Genomic DNA, 25,395 nt, shown 5'->3' on the forward strand with positions numbered 1-25,395 from the left:
AAATCACCAGGAAATGATACCACAAAGCCGTTGAGTATCTTCGTAATGGAAGTGAAGAACGCGTCGAGGAACAGGCACGCTATTTCCCCCTATGCCGGAGGAACTATCGAGGGCCAAGCAGATGTTGGGTCATCCGGCCACTACCAACACTGCATTACCCCTTCTTTAAGACAGCAGTTATTCGACGACCCCAACGAAGGGATGTGCCTTGGCTGTCGAAGCGCAGCCACCGCTGTCCATATTGCATATGAATGTCAAGAATATTCTGATATTCGAAGGGATCTGGTAAAAATTCCCTTTGTCATTCGCCCTCACTACATCGATTGGGTCCTTCCAATGTTTATGGACAGCGCGGCCGTTGTTGTGCCCCGTGGAAAGCTCGGAGGGTTTGTTGATGGAGGACCAAGAGCCAAGCTTATGGCAGTCGACAGCAAAGAGCCACCACCAGCCCGGCCGCTTTGACTGTGGCGCATGGGGCCAGATGCCCGCACAGATGCTTGAAGCAAAATTGCAAACTAAGGGCTTTGAATACAAGACGTGGTTCAGTTATCCAGCTGGCTGAACGGCAGTTTGCGATGGAGCGTTTTTCGTATCACTCTTTTCTGTGACTGTTTTTGGGGACGGTTCATGGTTCATAGCCTTTGGGGTTTATTGTCTCAAAGCGACTGAAGGTAGGTGGGACACCGTGGACAGGGCTTCGCAAATTTCGACCACCTGGTGTTCCTTAACGTGCGCTAATATCGCACAGCACACGGCGTTTGGCCTCCATCCAAACACAGCCGCCGCAGACAAGTGCTAACCTGGGTACTTTTGTTGAGTAGCCTAACGTCGTAGCCACTGAGCCACCGCAGCGGGTTGATTTTGTGATTCCTTCTGGTCTTCGTGTTATGACAACAGGTGATATATGGACACTGATAATTGCTGAAAGCAAACACACACATGTCCTGATAAATGAATAAAACTAAGAGAAGGAAGGCTCTGTTCACACGCAACACTGACTGATTGACTGTGACCACTGATTGTGCCGTGTGGTAATTCTGTGTGTGCGTGCGTGCTTAAGGGGAGGAGGTGTGTTCCTTCGCACATGCTGAAAGTCGGTGAGGTTCTTTTAGGAAAAGGTATTGCCGGTTTGCATAGTTAATCAACTACGAAGTAGATGAGATAGCACTGCTTACCCTTGCTTTATTTTCTATGAATTTTTGCTCTTTGTCATGTTTTGTTTTTGAGCGTGCCTGAAGGCGACACATCGATAAAGAAGGGCGATGATTACAATTCGAATTGCGGCTAGCGGCGCGGCTTGAAGGCTGAGGGGTGACTGATGCGGAAGGAGACCGGCAGAATTTGAGGTGAGGGCGCGCGAGCAACACGCGATCGCTCAGTCCAAAGTAACACGCGCTTGTAAAAGGCTGTCTACTGACAGCTGTAACTGTATACTCGCTGGTGTATCATTGGTAGCAGCTGTGAGGCCGCTCCGCCCCCTTATTACATAAACCACTTGATGCATGAGTGGCCACGTTCTTTATCGCACTCCAGGTTTACGGAGAGGTGCAGAGAGAGCGGCTTCAGACAGACATCGGCGAAATCTGCGATTGGGCTTACAGTGCTGCACACTAAAATCACGAACAGGTGCTGCGGTAAAGTAAATTAAGTTATGAAGGGGACAGGTAGATTGCTGGTAGGCCAAAAGTGGTTAGAATAGTTATTTATGCAACACTATTGAACCAAGTCAGGTTAGCAGTGAAATGTACACTAAGATATCTGTGAGATATACCTATGGGCCTGCTATACATAGCGCACAACATTGGGTGTCGCTGGGAAGCACCAGCTTCCGGCCTCAACACGCAGCCAAGAGCCGACCCGTCATTAGGATGTAATCACTTAACGTTCCCAGCATTGCATAGAGTTTTTCACCGCCACCACCAGCAAATGAAGGGTACTAGAAATAGCAGTTTTAATTGGGCGGTTCTAAAATGGTTCCTAGATATAGCATAGTGTACTAGCGATTTGAAACTATAGTGTCACCTGTGAAACTGTGTCAGTTGTGAAGAGGAAGAAGACGAAGATCGTGCCGAGTGCGCGTGGTTCTGGGCCGCCGCTGTCTTGCCTGGTCAAGCGCCTATTCTCTGCCTCCTGCGCCGTCCTTTGACCCTGTCCTTCTGGACTGCCATCTGGGTAGTGAAACAACCCGTGATGTCTTGGTGGAGAAGCGGGGAAAATGCAGCACAGCGCCGCAACGCCCGCTACTCTGAGTCCGCCCCCAAGTCTCAGCCACCACCCCTACGACGAGAAGGCCGAGATACGTGATCTCGGGGCTTGCTCCTCAGTTTGGTCTGTGGCCGAAATCCGGTTCTCCACGACCTACAACGGCCCAGAGTCATCATCATCATCATCAGCCTGACTATACCCACTGCAGGGCGAAGGCCTCTCATATTTCTCCAATTAACCCGGTTCTGTGCTAGCTGAATCCACTTGATCATTGCGAACTTCTTAACCTCATCCGCCCACCTAACTTTCTACCGCCCCCTGCTATGCTTTCCTTCCCTTGGAATCCAGTTTGTTACCCTAAGCGACCATCGGTTACCCTCTCTTCGCACTACATGTCCTGCCCATGCCCATTTCTTCTTGATTTCCACGAGAATGCCAGTAACTTGAGTTATTTCTCTGACCCAATCTGTACGCTTGCTACCTCTTAATGTTACCCCTACCATATTTCGTTCCATAGCCCTCAGCCTAAGTAGAACCCTCTTGGGTAGCCTCCATATTTCAGCTCCATAGGTGGCCCAGAGTACCACGACCCAGTGTCAGCAGACGGACTCGTTTCTCGCACCGTCCGTGGTATATCTACCGATGACGTCTCGTACAGCTTCCACGTTCCATGGCGATGCCTCTGAAGATGTAGAGGACTGGCTGGAACAGTACAAATGTGTGGCCTGCCAAAATGGCTGGAACGCAGAGAACTCTCTACAGATATTTTTTTAAAAACATTGTGTAAAACGAGCAACAATCTTATCGCATCACAAGAAGAAATAGAGTTTCACGTATTAGCTTAACCAGGGACACAAGAGCAGTAAACTAACTCAATCTCCCAACTTGTATTTTGCCTTTACAGTACTATTCGGCACTGGTCTGAAAACCACGAGGCCTCTCTTAAATCCTGGGACTTCTGTAAGGAAGAGCTGCGAAGGACGTTCGCCAATCAATATCGGCGACAGTGAGCAGAAGGCCTTCTGCAAACAAGAGTACAACTACCTGAAGAAACAGGGACAAGTTCTGTTCAAGACGTCTTTTAACTTAGCTCCCGGGCCGACCCTCGTGTCACCGAAGAAAAAAAGGTGCGCGAACTCATGCGAGGCGCCAAGAGTGACATTTTCGGCGGGCTTATTCGAGATCCGCCGACTACAGTGGTACAATTTGTAACAGAGGCAACTAACATCGAGCTAGCCTTGCTTTCGCAAGCGGACCATTATCGTCGCCTTGCTGGCGACACCGCCCTTGCTGGAGGTCACAGCATTTCGAACGTTTCAGCTGCTCGCTTTCCGGTCGATTCCCTCGACACCGCAAATCTGCGCGAGATCATCTGCGAAGTTGTACGAGAGGAGATACGGCAGCTGCTTCCACCTGCTGATGGTACGGCATACTGCGCCCTCATGGACGCTGTCCGCGAAGAATATAACGTGCCCTTTATCCACAGCGCTCCGTTGTTTCATCTATTCAGCCCGTCGAGACATACGCGTCGAGACATAGCAGCCAACACCGCCGCCTGTTTGCCGTCAGCACTTGCCTACACAACCCCGTATCCCTGCGTACGATCTTCGTCCGCAGCAGCACTGGATGAGCAAGGCGGTCGCGTGGAGGACAACCGACCAACGCCCACTATGCTTCCACTGTGGAGAAGCAGGCTACGTCTACCGTCGCTGCCCTTACCGCGAGCTCGGTCTTCGCGGCTTCCAGCGGAACGCTGCCCGCCCGGAGTTCGACGAGCAACCCCGTGACATCGCGGAATATTTGCTCCGTTCACCACCACCCGACCGGTCTTCACGTCGCGACCTTCGTTTGCCACCGCCCCGCCGGTACGATTTTCCCCTTCGCAGCAATCGGCGGGAATGTCTGTCCCCTCGTCGGGAAACCTAAGCCCGGCGACGTCTGGAGGTGGCGTTGCCGAATCCGTTCCTGTTAAAGAGCCTCCACGTGCCTCGCCCAGCTCCCCCACGCGAACCGACGACCAACCCGGCGACCTTTCTGGCGACCTTCCCGACAAACTTCGCGCCGAAATTCCCGCCGAACTTCCCACCGAACTTCCCGACGAGCTTTCCGACGAACTTCAGAACGAACGTCCTGACAGAGCTTCCGACGACCGTCCCGGCACAGTGTACAATAACCTTGATGTTGTGATCGATGGCTACGACTCGACAGCACTCGTCGACACCGGTGCAGGCTATTCCGTTATAAGTGGGGAGCTATGCCACCGACTTCGCAAGGTAACGACGCAGTGGAATGGCCCCGATATCAGAACCGCTGGAGGCCACTTCGTGAGACCAATCGGCAGATGCACTGCTCGTATTGAAATTAACGGCCTGAGGTGCCCGGTCGCCTTCGTTGCATTATTGAAATGTTCCAGAGACATTATTCTCGGCATGAATTTCTTGAGTGATTGTGGCGCTGTAATCGACTTTGCCGACCGCCGTCTCACGCTTCGTCAACCTCGATATACCTCGGCGCAAAGGCCCCAAGTTTGCACGGCACGCGTCTTAACGGATCACGTGACCTTACCGCCTCAGTCTAGCGTGTTTCTCCCTGTCACTTCCGACCATGTTGCTTCTGGCGAAGTTCTGGAAGTAAGTGCTCAGCTGCTTCTTGAACAGGGTCTTGGCGTTGCTCGAGGTCTCGCGCAGCTGGATACTGGCTGCGCACACGTCCGTGTCACCGAATGTCGCGGCACTCCACAGCATCTTACGAAAGGCAAGGCGCTTGGTACCATTGAGAGCACAACCGCCCCTATTCAAGTTGCAGAAGAACGGAAATCTGAGCTAGTTGGTGCATTGCAAGATCAAAAAACAGCGCGGCTACTTGGGACAAACAGAGAGGAGAATAACCGACAAGCGCTGACTAACAACTGAAGTTTATTCGAAAAAGGCACAGGTAATATACACTTTTTTCTCAAGAACCAGGACGCATGCGCTCCCAAACAAGCATCAGTCTAATCATGGGAATCCAAATATACAATCTCAGTGTCATGCAGAAGCACCGATGGCGTGCTCACGCAACTATCCCCTGCATGATACTGAGATTGTATATTTGGATTCCCATGATTAGACTGATGCTTTTTTTGGGAGCGCATGCGTCCTGGTTCTTGAGAAAAAAGTGTACATTACCTGTGCCTTTTTCGAATAAACTTCAGTTGTTAGTCAGCGCTTGTCCGTTATTCTCCTCTCTGTTTGTCCCAAGTAGCCGCGCTGGTTTTTGATCTTGCTATTCAAGTTGTTGCCCTGTCCAAAGGTGCCTTCTCTCCCTTCTCTTCGCAGCAGAACGGTGCACCTTTGGGTGTAAGCATTGCACCAAATCTCTCTGTGAGCGAGAAAGCCAAATTGATAGCGCTGCTTGCGGAATTCCAAGACTGCTTCTCCACGTCATCCGCAGTTCACCAGACCGCCATTGCAAACATAGAATAATTACCGATGACGCTGCTCACCCTGTTCGTCAGTCGCCTTACCGAGTTTCTTTCAAAGAACGCGAAGTTATTCAGAACCAAGTGCAAGAAATGCTGACCAACGATATAATCGAACCCTCGCACAGCCCATGGGTAGCTCCAGTGGTACTAGTAGAGAAAAAGGATGGCACTCGTCGATTCTGTGTTGACTATTGCCGCCTCAACAACGTCACCAAGCAGGATGTTTATCCTCTTACTCGCATTGATGGCGCACTTGATCATCTACGGCATGTCCGTTACTTTTCATTCATCGATCTGAAAAGTGGGTACTAGCAAATCGAAGTTGATGGAAGCGCGACCGAGAGAAGACCGATTTTATCACTCCGGATGGTCTGTATGAGTTTAACGTAATGCCGTTCGGCCTCTGTATCGCCCCAGCAACCGTTCAGCGCTTTATGCACACCGTTTTGGCCGGATTGGAGTGGCAAACTTGCCTGGTCTACCTTGACGATGTTAAAATCTTCTCAAGCGCGTTCTGCGATCATCTTCGCCTGAAAGCATTTATACAAGCTATAAGAAGCGCAGGCCTCGCTTTGAAGGCAACAAAGTGCAAGTTTGATTACGATGAACTAAATTTTCTTAGTAGCGCAGATGTCCGTCCAGATCCCGATAAAACAGCCGCCGTCGCCTCCTTCCCCACACCATCGGACAAGAACGCCGTGCGGAGGTTTCTAGGCCTTTGCGCTTACTATAGGCGCTTTGGTCCCAATATGTCTAGTGTCGCTGCACCACGTACTCATCTCACGAAGGAGAACGCCGCCTTCCAGTGGTCGGAAGAACAGCAGCATGCATTCGACCGCCTTAAGCAACGCTCACAGACCTCTGTACTCGGGCACTTTATGCCGACTGCCTCTCGAGAACCCCTATACAATCAGCATCTGACGGTCAAGACGACGAGTATGAAGAAGCGTTTTTAGGAGCCATAAGCATGGTCGATATGACAGCGCGGCAGCGACAAGACACTGAACTTTGGCAAGTGATCGCCCATCTGGAAGGTCAAGAAGGCACCATTCCACGCGTCTTCGTGCGCATTCTACCCGCATTATGCCTTCTCAACAATGTGCTATACAAAAATAACTTCGCAACGAGTGCGAGGACTTGGCTACTGGTTGTTACGGCTGACCTACGTAACGAAATTATGGACGCCTGTTATGACGACCCAGCATCCGGACTTTTGGGATGCAGCCGAACATTCGCACGAATTCGTTCTAAGGATTACTGGCCTCAACTTGCTAAGAGTGTTCGTTACTATACCAGGACCTGCCGCGAATGTCAAAGAAGTAAGACTCCGCCCGTGCAACCTCCAAGACATCTTCACTCCATCCCGCTGCCCATGACTCCGTTCCAGCAGGTAGGCATGGACCTGCTCGGACCTTTCCCTAAGTCCAATTCGGGGCACCGCTGGATTGTTGTTGTCACGGATTACCTCACGCGGTATGCTGAATCGCGAGCTTCGCCTTCGGTGACAGCGGCTGCTGCAGCGAAGTGTTTCGTCGAGTCCATCGTCCTCCGTCACGGTGCTCCCGAAATCTTGATCACTGATCGCGGTGCTGCGCTCGTGTCCCAGCTAATGGCAGAGATTTTGCGTTTAAGCAACACGCACCACCGCATAACTACTGCATACCACACTCAAACGAACGGGCTCACTGAGCGCCTTAATGAGACAATGGCCGACATGATATCTGTGTATGTGGACGTCGAGCTACGTATATGGGACGACATTCTTTCCTACGTAACTTTCGCTTTCACTTATGTATGTATGGATGTACTTTATTAGGGAGCCGGCAAACTACGGGTTGAAGCGTCGTGACGCTGGCCAAGCGTCTACCCGGGGTTAAGACCTATTCTGCACTACCTCATTTGGCCCATTTGTGGTGGGTTGTGAGGCATGTGCTTTTCGAGCGCACCCCGGTCCTGCTGGACGGCCCATAGTTGAATGTCGTGGATGCAGCTTCGGTCGGGAACCTGGCACAGTCCCACATGATGTGCCATTGGTCCGCCGCACCCACTTGACATACACTGCACATATCCCTCGTGTAGATGTCTGGGTGGAGGACGTGTAGCACTGCCGGGGCTAGGAGTGACCCGGTTTGCATTTGCCTTAGGTTGACCGCCTCCTCGCGACTAAGTGCCGGGTGTGGCGGCGGCATTGTCCGTCGAGCTAGCGGTAAAATTTAGTCACTTCCTCGTAACTGGTCATTCGGTCTTTTGTTTCAAAACACCATTTGGAACGGTCCCTCTCGCTTATAGCTCATAGCTATAAGCTATAATTCAGGAAACAACCGGGTTTTCACCGTTCCGCCTGAGGCATGGCCGAAGGGTGATTACCATGCTTGAAACCATGCTTCCCCATGAGCCGGAGGCCTACTCTTACGACGATGTCCAAGTGGTAACCCAGCTCGCTGAAGAAACCCGACAGTTGGCTGAGCGCCAGCGCGTCGATGCACGCAGGTACAACCTCCGGCATCGTGAAGTTCATTTCGAACCTGGCGATAAAGTGTGGGTGTGGAATCCCGTTCGCCGTCGAGGTCTCAGCGAGAAGCTCCTAAAACGTTGTTTTGGCCCATACGAGGTCGTTCGCGGTGTAAGCGACGTGAAGGACGAGGTGCTTCCGATTGTTTCGAGCACATCTCGTCGGCTCCCTAATTCTGAAGAGGGGCATGTGGTTCACCTCAAACCTTACTGTGAACGCTAGGACCACGATATTCTGACTCTGCACTGCTCGCTTTAACATTTCAGTTACGCCGCAGTGCGCATTGGAACGATGCGCCTTTCAGAGGGAGGAGTAGTGTCACCCGTGAAACCGTGTCACTTGTGAAGGGGAAGAAGACGAACATCGTGCGGAGTGCGTGTGGTTCTGGGCCGCCGCTGCTTTGCCTGGCCAAGCGCTTGTTCTCTGCCTCCTGCGCCTCAATCCTGCGTTGTTCTTTGACTCTGTCCTTCTGGACTGCCATCCGGGTAGCGAAAGAACCCGTGACAATATTAGTGTATCTCAGTTGTGCCCGTGTGAAGCCTGGTGGTTGCATTGGCCTTATGGTAATTCTTGTAATGCGGGTAAGGTGAAGCGGATGCGGCATTAGTACTAACTGCCCCTTCATGCACTGTTTACACTGCACTCTCTTGAATTGTCCTTGGGGCAGAACTATGAGAGCTTAGGTGCAATGATTGTGAGTGAATGAAGCTTACGGCGCCCTTTTCCTTTTTGCTCCTCTGCAGGGAGGGGAAAAGCTCCTAGAGGCGGTGGCTCGCAGGCGCCTTCCTACCTTAGTGGTGATCAGCAAGAATGACCGGCTCTTGCCATTCGAATCGTTGATGGCCGTGTGCAGTGTGCTTGGGGCATCCACCGGAGACCTGTGGCACTACGACCGTGACAGCCGCCTTGTGACTCCCGGTCAGTTGCTGGTGCCTATGCCTCACTTCTTGCATGACCTGAGTTGCATATGCAGTTCTTGCAACTATGGAAGCATTGATATTGTTACGGTGAAGTGCGCGAAGGTAAATGTATCAGTTTACCAGCAGGGGCACATAGCTGGAACCAACCCAGACTAGTTTCGGCATTGTAGTTGTTCACCATACTAGCACGTCTTCGTCGTGTCGATACTGTATACCATAAAAATACCCCCCCCCCCCCTCCCCCCTCCTCCTGCGGTGCGTACTTATAAGGGGAACACGAATTATACGGTTTCAGGCGGGCGACATACACGGCCTCTGGGTGAGTGGTTGTGGAAGGGTACTTGAGGAATGCAGAGGCGTGATCTCGTACGCCACGTCGATGCAGGGCCCACGTAGCAAGGCAGGAGTCGCCATATAAGTACGAGGGAGCCAGGGGGCTAGTGGCCGTCAGGCTGGTGAGGGTCGTAGCGGCGCTTGGGAGAGCGCTGAAACGCGATAAACCGGTCTCTGGCATTTTGGAGGGTGGAATCAGCGCGGGCGATGTAATCAGAAGCGTAACTGGAAGAGGCGTCGTCTAGAGGTAGCAACGTGTCAAAGGGTAGTAAAAGGTAGTGGCCGAAAAGCAGATAGAAGGGAGGCTATCCATCTGTAGCATGGCGTGATGAGTTCTAGGCGAATGCTTCGAAATGCAGAGTCGTCCCAGTCACCTTGGTGGTCGGAAACGTACATTGAAAATATGTGGGCCAGTGTGCTATTAAGGCGCTCAGTAAGGCTGTTCGTTTGTGGATGCTAGGCCGTTGTCACCTGATGACGAGTAGCGCATGGGCAAAGGTCATGAACCACTTCAGAAAGGAAGCTGCAGTCGCGATTCGTGCGCAGTTGACGTTAAGCATCATGAATCAAGCTGACGTCATGTGCAAAAAAGTGCAATGTCGGAGGCGCAGCCGATGGGCATAACGCTGGTTATAGCATACTGGTTGGCATAATCAGTCGCCATTGCATTTGTTCTTCGAAGTTGTGTGGAGGGAACAAATGTATAATGACCGCAACGACACCGCGGTAACACTAAATTCTATTAAACGTCTACAAGGGTATTCTTGGAAGGAGAAGGCTACGTCAGAAGGTTTCCTGATTCACCGGTTTGGAAAATGGAGGTGCGGCTTCGGCGGTGAACGTTTGCGCGCTCTGGTAGTGACGGCTGGCATCTCCCGTGCGCGCCACGTGTTTCGGAAAAAAAGCCATACCACGGCGTCTGCCGCGGCAGGTGGCGAGGGCGTGCTGCTTTTACCGGCCGTTTTGCTTTTGGTAACCAGAATACGGGTGGTCGTGCACGACGGGCCCTCCCGTGCGCGCCGAATGCTTCGGGCCAGATATCCCCCGGCATTTTTCGGTAGAAGTAGCGAGAGACGACCGCTCGTGTTGACAGCCGGATCCAGAAGCTCTGTCTGTTTCGCTGTTTTCGCTTCCCCCAAGGGGAGGTGATTACCTCCTCTCTCAGCCAGTGCTGCCACGATCCTTGCTGGGGTGCTGGGGTCAGCCTTAGTGATGGGGGAGGAAACTGGCTTTCGACATCCCTCCCTCCTTAAATGTGTACACACGGTTGTCGAAAGTTGCTCCTTTAAATGCATCAGTGAACTACACACTAGGCGTGGGATGGCGTCCGCAGGGCAGCTCGCCAAGCAAGGCGCCAGTGCCCTTTGACGAGCACCATTGTGAAGGGGCCCCCGTTGGTCAGCGGCAGGTCTCAGGAGTCAGCGTGACGGGAGGGTGTTCCCACTGACGTGCCTTTATTGACAGGCAGGAGGTTGGCCTCCTCTCCAGCTCAGCCGTACTGGTTCTATGAGACCCCACAGATTGCGTTGACTCAGGACAGCAGAACAGCAGGCTGGAATATATAAAATAGCAACAAGTCCGAGCGACTTCTATTGACCTCTACGTATCCTTCAGGATATAATCAAGGTTGAATAAATTGCTCAAAATGACTATTTGATAAAATGCGGGCCAGTGGAAGTGCCAAACAATTTTATCCGACACCGCACAGCGTTCCGTGTTTCCGAGCGAAGCTATAGCTAGCTCCTGCAGAACGCGCATCCGCGGTTCGTTTGCCGGCGTAATAATCTGGTTCCGAAACATTTTCGATTCTCCTTCTTAGCGCCAAGATATCAATTTCTTTCGAAGTTAGCTTTCTGTAGTCAATCGAGACTGCTCGGCTGTAGCGAGGGTAATACAAAACAAGCAAAACACATTGCGGCTGCTATTTGCCACAGTAAGACTGTCATCCAATGTGCGAAAATCAGCTCTTAAAGAGCCTCAGTCCTCATCGCTCCAGGATTAAGGGCAATGGCGAGAACATCTCTCCGCATCTCTGTCAAGAAACCCAAGGTGGCCCTATTCGCTCGGTGCTATAACAAAACAACTGAACGAAAGGCGCCCACTGCATGCAGGGGTGTCAGTCAACCCCGTGCGTTTTCCGAAAACGTGGCTGCAATACGACCTCACAAATGGCGACTGATAGAGGCGTAAAGACCAGGCGAGAATAGTCATCGTCGCACACTGTCTTACGTGCGGGCGGGTGTTCTGCTGCAGGAGAGTCATGAAGTTGGGTAAGAGCATTGGAGGTTAGATGGGCTGGAACGACGAGCAAAAGAAGGCGAGCAAAAGTATTTGAGTATGGCCGGGTCAGTGGTGACTTTCATAATGAGATGGGGAATCTTACTACAGCACAAACGAGTACAACGTTAGCGTAGCGCATTTTGAAATCTTTACACTACTTCGTGTGAACAGGATGGCTGTGACATCTTTTGTCGATCTCCCGAAGCGTATGTCGGCTGCCTCTGCTGACTACCCGCAGGTTTCTCGACGCTTTCGCAGAGCGCTTCTTTCGGCAACGTACGTAGCATGTGACATTCATTAACCGCGAATTCACGGTCACATTGGCCTTAAGTATTCCTAAGGAAGACATTTCTTTGTCGTTGGTGGCTTGAAAACATATTTAGAGTAGCGTTTGAACTGAAACTGAAACAGTAACTTAGGCCCAATATGTCAGAACTGCATAGGGGAACATCGTGACAAAAGCGCTGCTCCTGGAGCCTTGGCTATATAGCCACAGAAAGCTCCCACTGGGCGGCTGCAAAGAAATCCTGTGAACCGTCAACAAATCTGCAGGGATGTTTCTTCATACGCATTTAGTTCGTTTTAGAAATGCTAAATTCTGGACGATACATAATTTTCATCGACTCCGTGAGATCATTATCATCGAAATTGTGCTCTATTGCATGCAGAATGAATGTATATTGCCGCAAACCATTCAAATCTATATTTTTTCTTTATTCGACAGCCGCTGGCATGCGGCATTATCACTCCGAATCTGGCATGCGTATTAAATTTGTGTTCTTTGTTTGATCATTCTCGGTGTCGCGAGGCGCAGCTTCATCAGTTTCATTGATGTGCAAGATATTCTGAGATGTTTCTCGAAGATCCCGGCCGCTCGCGTATATATCTGCAATGCTCTAGATTGTACTAGTCACCGTTTGCGGTTGTGTCTCGATTTTTCTTTGTAGCCTCTAACTCGAGCACTGACGTGTGAAACCGGCATTCTTAATTCCACGATGGACCGAGTTGCTTAGTTGTTTTGCAGGCGCAAGTCAGCCGAATAAAGAAGTAATTTCAGTACTATCATGCTTGTGTCCTCTTTTGATGTCTACGGCTTTGTCACCACTACGTGACCATATGATGCAAATAATTTATGATGCCTGCGTTTTATAATCCGCTATGCTGGTATTTACAGGGTGCAATTACTTGTGCACAGGCGAGCAGGCTATCTAAGTGTGGCATGTTATAATATCTTTTCAGTATACATATCTGAAATATAACTTCGTAGTGCATGTCTACCAGATGGACAACGAAAACGAAATCCAGAGTGAAGAGACTCTCACTTCACTCTATGTGTGAGATTTCTCTTTCGTAATCATAATCAGCCGGCTATACCCAGCTGCAGGGCGATCGCCTTTCCTATATCACTCTGAGGGGAAAGATGTTGCTTCTACAAGAGCCGCTAGCGAAACTGATTTATTCCAGCCGCTGCGCGTCTGTTCCTCTTCTTTACAGCGCGCGACGCTGAAGACGCCTCCATAGCACTTCACCTCGTACCACGCGGCGCTAAACGCGCCACCACAGCACCTTTCCCTCAGGAGACGGAGTAATCCCAGTGAACAGTCTTCCGTCCTGGTGAAAAGGGGCAGGGTGGCGCCTTGTTGGGAAAAACGGAAAAAGAAGCGAGAGGGCAGCTGGGGAAGGTAGCGCGGTGTTGTCGATATGTGTAGGCTTTAGGCTGTTGAGGGAGACAGTGGTGTCGCGATCGTTGACGCGCAGCGTGTAAATTTTGTCGCCTTGCGCGACGACGAGATGGGCTCAAGTATAGGGTGCCTGAAGTGGATGGTGGGCACAATCCATGCATGCGAAAACGTACGCGCTGTCTTTCAAATAGCGGTGGACAAAGAGCGACTTGTACTGGCGAGCGCGCGGCGGAGGGGCGGAAATACGGGACAGGAGAGTAGTTAGCCGTTCAACGTAAGGTATGACAGGAAAACAGACGACGCTCATGACAGGGAAGCACACGCTTTTGGCTGGTAGACGCAATGACGTGCCATAGAGGAGATGAGGAGAGGAACATCCGAGGTCTTCCTGATGGCTGTATGAATTCGTAAAAGGACGACTGGCAAGAAAGTGGCCCACTGCTTCGGGAGGTCGTATGCCATGAGGGAAACCTTCGGCTTACTGTAAAACCGTTGGCCTGGGGATGGTAAGATGTAGTTTTGAGGTGGGTGATGCCGAGAAGTTGAGTCAAACTGGCGAAGAGTGCGGATTCCAACTGGCTGCCTTTGTCGGTGTGATCTCTGCTGGCACGTCGAAACAGGTGATCCACGTGGAAATGAGTGCGGAGGAAACCAGTTCCACGGTGATGTCTGGTATAAGCGTGCCTTCCGTCCAGTGCGTAAAACGGTCAATTGTGGTTAGCATATAACGGTAACCGTGCAGTGATGGCAATGGTCTTACGAGACCGATGTGAATAACACACAACGGGAGTCCGGCGGCTGGAAATTTCCCAGGGTGGTGGTAGCGTAGCGGGACAGGCAACGCACAACCAAGCCCAATTGCGAATGTCAGCGTTAAGGCCAGATCACATAAAAAGCTCCGCAACTAGGCGCTGAAAGGCACAATACCGGGATGAGAAAGGCAGTGAAGATGGTTGAAAAGGGCGCGGCATAAAGGCACAGGAATATAAGGGCGCGTGCGTCCAGTGACAGGGTTCACGTCGCAAATAATCTCGATGTCAGGGTGAACTCCAGGAAAATGTACAGGGCGCAGGTGCAAGCATGATAAACGTGATGAACAGTGCTTGAAATTCTTCATCCTGTTGTTGATAACGAGTTCTTGCAAGGTGAAATAAGGGGTTTTGTAAGGCAGATACACGGATGAGGCTGCCTGCGGGAATGTTATGGGCGCGCGTGATGTGTCGTATGTCGCTAGAACATTCAGCTAGGAAAGCCAAATGCTGAATTTCCCTGGGTGCGTAGGCGTTCTTGGATGGCGAGAAAGCGCTCGTGAGCAGTTCTTGGACTGTGAAGATCACAAAAGGGCTCCTTTCTAAAAAACAAAAACAGAAATGTTTCATGGCGACGGCCGTAAACTCTGTACCGCTGGTCTAATGATGAGAGTTTCTTAGAGAAAAATGCTGAGGCTTAGCTAAGGTTAAGCCTAGTCAGATGCGAAGCATATTGGTGGCTAGGCTTGGAAATGCACGGTTTTTCCTGGGTAAACTCGGAAATGCACGGTTTTCTTTGGATAAGCTCGGCAATAGCATGACTGGCTCATCTCGAAAATACGGTAGTATAACTGTGTTACCGACACACAACGAACATGCCGAACCCCTGGCCAACGTTGATCGATTGCCACTGCGCGAATATGTACGCGTACCAAAAGCTCTTAGAACATCGGCGTGCTGAAGGGATCAACGATTATGAATTTTTCGGCAACAACACGGTCATATGGGAAAGCCTCCCCGTAAACTACCCATGTCCAGCTGGCTTGACATGCAGCAACGGTCGTTTCGTCTTCACTAGGCATGGTTGTGAGGTCACGTCATGTATACCCTTCGAGCCATATCACCGCCACGGTGGTCCTTCAATTACACCACCGAAGCCCATAAAGCGGTCCTTACGAAAACTGTTCAAAACCGAATCACGCAATTTGTTTTGTTACCTAGACGAGGAAACTATAGGTAGTGCATACGAGCGCGTGCCTGGCTATAAGAATGCCAATTATGAGAAGAAAGATGAAACTGCCTGCAAACGATACCGCTACCAATGACATACCCGATACACAGATGCACAATTGGTTCAAACTGAAGATGACCGACGAACGGTGGAGGTGTTACGCAGACAACCCGGCTATTTACAACTTGGCTGCAATGTACAAGTTACCCCTGGTTCATCTCGATAGTGACTCCGAAACGTACGACAAGCTTTATCGTATTTTGGACGGAGACAATAATTCAAGCATTTATTACGGCGTAACGCTACACCTTACTTCAACGAACGGTATTGCAGTAGGCATATCATACGACCCGGAAAACATGGAGTGTTACCGAACGGTGGGGCAAGCAATATCGAAAGATTTTGTGATGGGTACTCTCGTAAGGGAATTGTTTGTCTCTATACACGGTTTCGATGGTTGACACTACCCAGTACCTCACCGATTCGACTGATAGAGACAAACACACGTGTTACTCTGCTTCTTCCTTTATTTTCTCCAAACCAATAAACACACTCTTATGATCCGTAAAACTATGACTCTTAGTTTGTACATCACTTATTCGGTATTGTTGCCCACTATTCCTGTACAAAACCAAATCTAGACTGTTACCCCATTGGGTTGTAGACTTTGGTTGCAGTTCACACAAGTTGAGGCCATATCGTTCTTCAACATCTTGCAGAAATCCTTTGCCCCTCACTGGGTCCTTATTAAAGTCTCTCGTGCAGATCAACATCCTTTTGTCTGTTCGTTGTGGAATTCCATCTGCCGTGATGTTTATAGAGTCTGCATTGGCCGTCTGGGGCGCGATATATACACCGGACACAACCAAGTCCAAGGCTGAAATCTCCACACAGATAGCTTCTCCTCGTTCCATCGGCACCGGAGGCGTCACAACTTTAGCTTGTAGGGGCTGTCTCGCGTAGATTGTCACATCCGCATTTCTCGTCTGGTCGAGTCGTCTCGTTACACCAACCAGGCTGAAACCACATATTGCCCATCTCTCCTATGCTCTGACGTCACGCATCACGTGGTACTCCTTGGTAGCGACGCCGTGCTCGACCGCGCGAGCCGATGGCCCATCTCGCCTCTGCTCTGATGTCACGCATCACGTGGTACTCCTTGGTAGCGACGCCGCGCTCGACGGCGCGAGATGCAGCCCGGTCTCTCCTCTGTCGTGACGTCACGCATCACGTGGTTCTCCTTGGTGGCGACGCCGCGCTCGACTGCGCGAGATGCAGCCCGGTCTCTCCTCTGTCGTGACGTCACGCATCACGTGGTAGGTCATGAAAGGTCAGTGGTGGCGACACCGCCGCGCTCGAGGAGCTGAGGCTTAGCTCTAGTAATATGCTTCGCATAAAACCCCAGCGGACACTATTTGCCGTTAAGATATTGCTGCAGGGCGCCGCCAACGGCGGAGCCTGAAGCATCGAACATGAGGCGCGTTAGTGCATCATGGACCGGGTGAACGAGAAGGGTAGCAGAGGCAAGATGCTTCTTGACGGCAAGGAACACAGCATTGGCAGCGTCGGTCCAAGTTTGAGCGGGTGCGTTTTGGTTGGCCAGCTGAAATAAATTTTTGAGTAGATGAAGAAGAGCAGCGCATCCAGGAATGAAACGCCTGTAGTAGTTGACGAGGCCAAGGAAACGCCGGAGCTGCCGAAGTGAGTCCGGGCGGGGGAAATCCGCGACTGCTTTGAGTTTGTCTGAAAGCGGTAGGATACCGTTGGCCTCGACGAGATGGCCGCGGAATGCCAGGAATTTAATGCCTTATACACATTTGTAGGTGTTAAAAGTCGGTCCGTGTTTGGTACAAGTTCGAAGATGAGAAGCAGATGACCGATGTTCTCGGATGGAGAACTGGCCACAAGGACATCATCGGTGTATGCAAACACGAACGGGAGACCGCGAAGAACGTCAATGAACTTTTACAAGGTTTGCGCTGCATTTCGGAGGCCAAAAAGCATTCTTGTTAATTCGAAAAGGCCGAAGGGCGTGATGATGGCCGTCTTTGTACGTCGCCAGGAGCAACCAAAATCTGATGGTAGGCGTTTTGCAAATCAAGCTTAGATAATATGACGCAGCCACATAGATTGTTGGAAAAGTCTCGGATATTCGGCAAGGGGTAACGGTCAGGATGCGTAGTCAAGTCGCGGGCGCGGTAGTCTCCGCAGGGGCGCCAGTCGGCAGATTTCTTTGGAACCTTGTGCAGGAGATGCCCAACAGCTGGAGGATGTCTGAGCAATGCCAATCTCCAGAATGTGCTCGAACTCCTGGCGGGAAATGCGTAGCTTTTCAGGAGCTAGGAGACGAGCCCTGGTATGCGTTCGATGGCGACTGGTAATAACGCGATGCACAACGTCATGCGTGGCAGGTTTTGTCCAGTCAGGCACGGCTGTCAAGGACGGAAACTCTCTTAGCATATCCTCGTAAGGTGAAGGGACGGTAATGGGGATGATAAAGGCAAGGGGTGAGAAAAAGGAGGGTCCGCCAGTCACAGAGAGACCGGAGGTCGAATCGCAGAGCTTTTTGCGCGCCATGTCCGCCAGGAGGGAGAAATGCCAGAGGAAATCCGTTCATGATGGCATGTCTAACCTCTGCAACAAAAAAAAAAGAAAATCCAACGAAATGACAGGCGTAGACCAAAGTTGACGAGAAGCGAGCGTTTCCTGTAAATTGGAATGCATGAGCTGTTCACGGCTTGGAGATGACACAATAGCGGAACAGTGCGACCCACAGCGTTAGCAGGGAGTACACTGACCTCGGCACCGGTTTCCACCGGACCGGAGTCGGCTAATAGAGTCGGTAACGTAGAAAAACTGACCATCATTTTACGGGGAGCCGCTCGTCGCCATTAGTAATTCCTCGGCGCGTTTCCCTGCCATCCACGGGGTCGTGTGCAACGCTCCGCAACAGCGCTAAAATGTCGGTGAAACCAACAAGGCGGCTGATCGTGACACTCCTCAGCGTGACGAAAGATGGGTGGTGAGGAGGAACTGGAGCAGCTTTTGCGGGTGTTGCTGATAACACCGCTGAGGACGGGCTCGGAGGAACACTTTGCCATGGAACACCGCAGGACGCCAACTAAAGAGGTATTGTAGATTACGCATGCCGTTGCGCAGTTCAGCAAGTTCTTGAGGAAACGCTGCGGATGCTGGTGTGCTAGGTGGCAGTAGATGCGGGGGGGGGGGGATTGGAGTGCGGCGATCTTCACGATATTACTCGTAACGGGCATGTCGGTTGCCGTTGCCAGTAACATCTTCATCGTAGGCGCAAGGAGTTGCAGGAACAGCTCCCGAAGAAGCTGAGTGTCAATAGTGGCTGCGCGGTCACCAAGCAGACCCTGCATTTGCTGAAGAAGTTGCGATGGAGGTCGGTCGCCAAGCTCTGCCAAGGAAAAGAGCTGCTGCAGCCGCTTACGGCGGAGCGACAGAGTGCGTTCTAGAAAGGCTGCTTTCAATTTGTCTTACGGATCCGATGCTGCGGGACTTGCAAGAATGTCGCGGACCTCTAGCGCGACCTCGGCAGGTAGCGAGGCCTGAAGGTGGCCGAACCAACATTCCTGTGAGCTAATGTTATCCAGGCGAAAACGGGCTTCGGCTTGTAAAAGCCATACGTCAGGATGTTGTACCCAGAACAGTGGAAGACGGATGGCGTAGGCGCCAGCAAAGGGAATGTGGAATGGCGTAGCCTGGGATATGTCCTGGAATGCAGCGTTGTTCTCTATGTTCCAGGTCACTAGCGTGGAAGAAGATGTTGCTTCCACAAGAACCGCAAGCAAAACTGATTTATTCCAGCCGCTGCGCGTCTGTTCGTCTTTCTTCACAGCGCGCTGAACGCGCCATCACAACACTTCACCTCTTAGCGCGAGGCGCTAAATGCGCCACAACTCCAATTAATCCATCTTGTGGTAGCTGTGTGCACTTGACCCCCACGAACTCCTTAATCTCATCCGCCCACCAATCGTTCTGCCTTCCCCTGCTACGCTTTCCTTTCCTTGGAAGGCAATTTGTTACTCTTCGCGGCCATCGGTTATCCTCTCTTCGCACTACATACCTTGCCTATGCCCATTTCTACTTGATTTTCACTAGAATGCCATCAACTCGAGTTATTTCTGTACGCTTCTTATCTCTTAACGTTACCCTTACCATTTCTCGTTCCATAGCTCTCTTCATTGTCCTCAATTTAAGTAGAACCCTTTTCTTTAGTCTCCTCGTTTCAGTCCATACGTGAGTACAGGGTAGATGCAACTCTTACATACTTTGCTTTCCTTTTGAGTGATAACTGTATGCTGCTTGCCAAATGCGCTCCATCCCAATCTTATTCTTCTCGTTATTTCCCTTTTATAGTCCGGATATGCGTACTACCTGTCCAAAGAAGTCATATTCCCCTGCAATTTCCTTCCCGAGAATGTTGAACAGTACCTTAGTCTTGTGTACATTAATTTTTAAGCTTGACTTTCTGCTTACCCTTGCCTAGGTCATAAATCATTTTTTACTGTTCAACCGCTGGGTTACCGAAAGGAAGAAGGCAATGTAATCAACGAATCGCAGATTACTGAGACTTCGTCCATCGGCCCTTATCCTCAACTGCTCCCATTCCAAGTTTGAATATTTCTTGTTAGCCAGCCATGAAAAGTACTGGCGAGATTGTGTCTCTTTGCCTAACATTTTTCCTTATGGGAATCATATTACCTTCTTTAAGCAGAACTGCGATTACTGTGCTTCAAATACTTTCACATTTCGCAATGCCTGCATGGCTGCGGTGGTGTTGACTGAGTCAAATGCTTTTTTTGCCATCAATGAATGCTATTTATCGGGGCTTGTTATATTCCGAGCATCAACTGGTTGATAGTATGGATATGATCGATAGTATAATACCCTATCCGAAAACATGCTTGATATTTTGGTTGACGTTTAAGGCTGTGCTGATTATTTTAGCGATTACCTTAGTAAGCACCTTGTACTTAACGGACATTAAGCTGAGTGGTAATTTTTCAAGTCCCTAGCGTCCACTGTTATGGACTAAGATAATGTTAGCGTTTTTTCAAGATTTTGGTATGGTCGATTTCACCAGGCATTGGGAACAGGGTGGGTACTTTTTATAGCACGATGTCCCCCCCCCCCCCCCCTACCCCGTTCTTCAACAGATGCCCAAAATTCCAAGATATTCCATCCGCCAATGTTTGAAGATGTTTGCAGCTTACTCAAGCTCCTGCCTTCCTCTACCTCTCTGCAGGCACGGCCGGGAGCTGGCTGAAGGTGGTGTGCTTGGACCATGGCTCCCACTATCCTTTTGTCCGTCACCCGGGTATCTGCGCAGACGAGATCATTCTGCTGCTGCAGAATATTGGTGCCCTGCGTTGACATGTGCCGCCTGAAGTTTAGGACTGAGTGCCTAATGTGGCAGCGATTTCAGTCTTTCATGTTTTGAAGCTGGGGAACGTTCAGATAAGCCCTTTTGTAGTGCGGATAGTGCTTGAAATTTTTTCGTAGGCCTCGTTTCTTTCTTAAAGTATAAGGGCAGCTTTTAGCTTGGAGAGGATATTTTTGCTTGGCCATGTGTCACAGCTTCAACGAATGGGAGCAAAATAGCAGTCTCGAGTGATGTTGTGACCGGTTGATTGCTGTGAAGCTGTACCAGTACTTGAGCTGTCTTTCAAAGCGGGCGATGTTTTTACAACTTTCCTCCGTTCACGTGCGAGACAGAGTATTCATAAAAGGAATTCAACAAGCAAGACATTTGTGCACCACCACTTCAAAGCAGTCTACTTTGAACACTGTATGCACACCTTCCTACGCTTTTTAACACTGTAGAAGCAGTTAGGAAAAAGCTTCATTTTACAGGGCTGCCAGATCTTTTGTCATGAAGTCCTGAAGGCACTAATGCTTTCCATCCGCCGTTTTTTTTAGGGTTCCGTTTACACGTGGAAGCTGGCAAAATTGCACAAGGAGAAGCCAAGGAAGTAAAACAGATGGGAAAGTACAATTACGCGGTGCTTGGTGAGAAATCGTGATTTGAAGAGCAGCGTGTGGCTTCGCAGTATCGGGGAGGCTTCATTGTTCACATTCCGAAGGTCACGGTGACAGTAGCGCTGTACATCAGGTACACGATTGAGTACATATATATGCAATTCTTGACTACGGTCTACCAACAAGGGAAGAAATCGTGATGTATGACATTGCCGGCATAGAAAAAAAAACTATCAGGCAACTACTCCCATCTTAGCTTTCGCGACACCGGAGGCCCACGGACCACCATTCATTCGGCACTCTATCACTTCGTTTGAACGTTGTAGTGAAAGCGCGATGCATCCTCAGCAGTGCTGGTGTCGACGAACGCGGCACCTTGTCTGCATCAAGGAGTAAATCGGTACGCACTGACGCCCGCGTATTCTTCAAGTTTCTACGGTAGACGTTCATCTGTCCACTGTCACTCAGTAGAATCTGGCAATTTCTAGCGGCAACGATATTTTAAAGAATTTAACGTCATCTATTGGCTGCAACGCCAATTTACATAAAGTGCATCAGCTGAGCCTGAAAATAATGCTACCCACATGCACCAATATTTGTATCCGGGAATCATTTCTAAAAGAAAACATAAATCAGTCTTGGAACTTGAGAAACAACGGTTGTAGTTTAAAGGCAGGTACTCTGCCCTTTCACGGTGTTCTACATGAATTACTCTCATGTGCGCAGCATTAAGGGCAGCATTGTGAGCTGCGATTTTGCTTCATTAGGGTTTAGAAGCATGCCGAGCTAGGTCATGGTTCCGATTAAATTGTTCATCCTCGAATGGTTGGAAAGGCAGCTTGGAAAGGCAGCTTGCTTTAGTGAATAGTGGTGTGCGTTGGAAATTTAATGCGACAGCATTAAGGAGTCCGTTTAGTGGAGAACCTGGTGGCACTGGCGGCGTGCCAAGAAAATCAGGATTCTTCGAAAAGGTTTGACATCTCAAGTGGACCGGCGGATTTGAGAAGTTCACAGTTGCACAAAGTAAATGACTCAACGACTTGCATTAGGACAAAATTTCCGGCTAAAAGGGCGTCGAACTCGGGGCCCTTGGAACCAGAATCGGATGCTCCGTCCATAGGGTACACAAGAAAACTCGCACTGATTGGTGAAGCGGGGTTTTTTATACGGGTAGTGGGACCTTTTACATTTTGTTACCACTGTATGCCAGTGACTCACATGCAGTGGTGATTGAGTTAGTAACAGAATGTATACCGGTGAGTGATAAGTACAGCAACGACTAGCAACGACGTTGAGACGTGTGGTGAGTGTGCTGTTATGAGGACGTTCCTGTAATTGTGATAGAGGAATCAGGGCCCGCGTTTGCACGGACAAAAAAAAAAAAAAAAACGAAACGAAAAGATATTCATTAAAGCAAACTAAAAACTCGCACGAACAATCGGTGTCCCGTCAGTTCTATGCTCTGCGGATATACTTTAACTGCATGTGCAGTTATAGATCAATTCGCTCTCGCCTACCATCTGATCTGCTGACCGTCCTGGTTAGCTCAGTCGGTAGAGCGACTGCCCCGGAAAGACGGTGGTGCCCGGTTCGATCTCCGGATCAGGAAGAATTTCTCTTTAACTACGAAGTTTCTGAGAAATCTGTACAGCTTTCCTTTGTAGCCGCATGGCTGCTCTTGGGTGGATTAAAATAAATAAATAAATACTTTTTATTACTTTAAGAAAGCAACATCCACCCTGACCTCTCTTCCCGAGATGTAGTACCGTGTTCAAAAGTTGTCCTTCTACAAACTAGCTTCACTACCGTTAAAGATATCGGCAGCAAAAATTATGCTCCTCCTCCTCTCTAGCCGTTAATGAACGCTGATGACATTCAGAAAAAGAAAACTACTGAATATTTTCCGTAGAGACAAGAGAATTTTAATGCGGTTTATGACCGCGAACTATATTGACAATAAAATTTGTGTAGTGACCACAAAGAGGCTAGACCCCGCGGGGGTGGCGCATTGGTTAGGGCGCTCTACTACTGTGCCCAAGGACGCGGGATCGAATCCCGGCCTCGGCGGCCGCTTTTCGATGGAGGCGAAAAACTACGCGCCCGTGTGCTGTGCGATGTCAGTGCATGTTAATCAACCCCAGGTGGTCGAAATTTCCGGAGTCCTCCACTACGGGGTGTCTCATAGCCTGGGTTGCTTTGGGACGTTAATCCCCACACAACCAAACCACAAAGAGGCTACTGAAGAGTCTACGCAACTGCAAAGTGTACTTCAGGACAAAACAAAAATGTCGGAGGTCACAACATTACAGAATATTTTTCAATACATTTCTCATGGCTTTGTTGCTATGATTTCTACTTGGGGAGAACAAAACAAACAAACAAACAAAAAAGGTTGTGGCCGCGCCCCACCGTGCCCCTTCGCTCTTATGCCATTTGGGCGCGCTTGCCCACAGGGCGCACCTAGGTCACTCAGTTGTTGTCTACGGGCCACAGGCTGAAGAATGGAAGAACAAGTTGTGAGGTGCCACCGTAATTTACTTCGAGCGGTAGGCAGGAGTAATGTTTAAAATTATATCTAAATTATGAGGTACACGAAAAATCTTCAAATTTGACTCAAATAGTGGACCGCCTGCTGTGAGGATTTGTCGCATTCGAATATGAGGACAAACAGTTTTCAAGAGTGTCGTTAATCTGCCCTTCGTACGTTTAAAGGGTAAGATTAAAGGAGCACTGAAGCGGCATGTATGATAATATTCGAATACTGGTCCGCAACGGCCAGCTTTGTGAGCATTCAAGTCAAATTTATTAAGCTCTACGTGGAATCTATAGCGTCCAATCAATTTTTAATTAAAAATTGGCCTTGGCGACCGCCCGCAGCCGTTTAGGGCGGCCCCTTACAGCGCGCCTCTAGCCCCGCCCCTTCCCGTTAACGTCAGCTGGGTCTTCTGGCGGCGCCCTCGCACTGGACGCTCGCATATGACGCAGGCCGGACTGGGCGCGGTGGAGCGCCATCAAGACTAGTTGTTTTGCTCGCCGGCGCGCACACAGTTTAGGGGAGAGAGGAGCATCACTTTTGATCGCCAATATCTTTCGTGTTAGTGAAGCTACGTTGATACGTATTGCATTGTGCAGCAAATGGATAGAATACCGATTGTTCTTGCGCGTTTTTTATAGCTTTAGTACATGGCTTTACATGGTCCCTTTAACTAACTTTTGGTGGGGTGGCTGGATCAGGAAAGCGCAGGGAAGTTTACACTGCCAAAAAATTGACGAGCACTGCAGAATCTACAACGGAGAAATGCGAAGGCTTGTTTTTTGTGGCTACATTAGAACCGTCATAGCTTTTTATTTGTGACCTTTTTCTTCTGTTCCTTTTGTGTTTTTTAATTTCTATCTATGTTAACACTATCCAGCGTCGTTACACTAAAATGGGCATTATGGACACGTTCGCAAGAAGTTGGCATTGAGCAGTGGCTAAGGCGCTTGGATGGGACACGGAAGGACGGCGGTTGGAGTCGTTGCATGCATACGGTTCGTTTTCTTCATCGTCTGTTCATGAGAAAACGATCTTATGGCAGGCTTTGACGGCGTCACTCATGCGGCAGGAATTCATTTCGCTCTAATATGTACTGCTCAGTGAAAGCGATGCTCGTCATAGTTTACCCATGACAATGAAATGTTATTTTTTTATCTATGGAATAAAATTCTGTTTACAGTTTGTTTTTGCTGACTTGTTTGTTGCATCCTCAATTGAGCGAAAGATTTACTGTATCTACACATAGTAAGAGGAAGGGGAAGCACATCACCGCTGCTACCTTTATTCCTCACCTTCCTGCTTCCTCCATATATAGCTTTGTGTGGACAGCGTTCACCAGCACGATATACTGCATGTTTAAATTGTTATGAATATCCACACAAGCTTTTCCATTTCGTCGCAGTGATTAGATGTCGGTACTTCTAGGTGACTTCGTATTGATCAGCAATAACATACCGCTCACCCGAGTTTATGAA

At 49.8% G+C, this 25,395-nt stretch overlaps 1 protein-coding gene across 1 annotated transcript in view; it reads left to right on the forward strand.

The window, feature by feature from the left end:
- Positions 1-25,100, forward strand: part of LOC146192595 (uncharacterized) — a 115,185-nt gene extending 90,085 nt beyond the window's left edge. The window contains exons 7-8 of the mRNA XM_084602495.1: positions 8,924-9,098; positions 20,651-25,100. Coding sequence (XP_084458621.1) covers positions 8,924-9,098; positions 20,651-20,778 — 303 coding nt within the window. The 3' untranslated portion in view covers positions 20,779-25,100. The remainder of the gene's footprint in view (positions 1-8,923; positions 9,099-20,650) is intronic.
- The last annotated feature ends 295 nt before the right edge of the window (positions 25,101-25,395 follow it).

This window comes from Amblyomma maculatum, chromosome 4, assembly GCF_055883805.1.
Source record: "Amblyomma maculatum isolate TAMU_Amacu chromosome 4, ASM5588380v1, whole genome shotgun sequence".
Taxonomy (NCBI): domain Eukaryota; kingdom Metazoa; phylum Arthropoda; class Arachnida; order Ixodida; family Ixodidae; genus Amblyomma; species Amblyomma maculatum.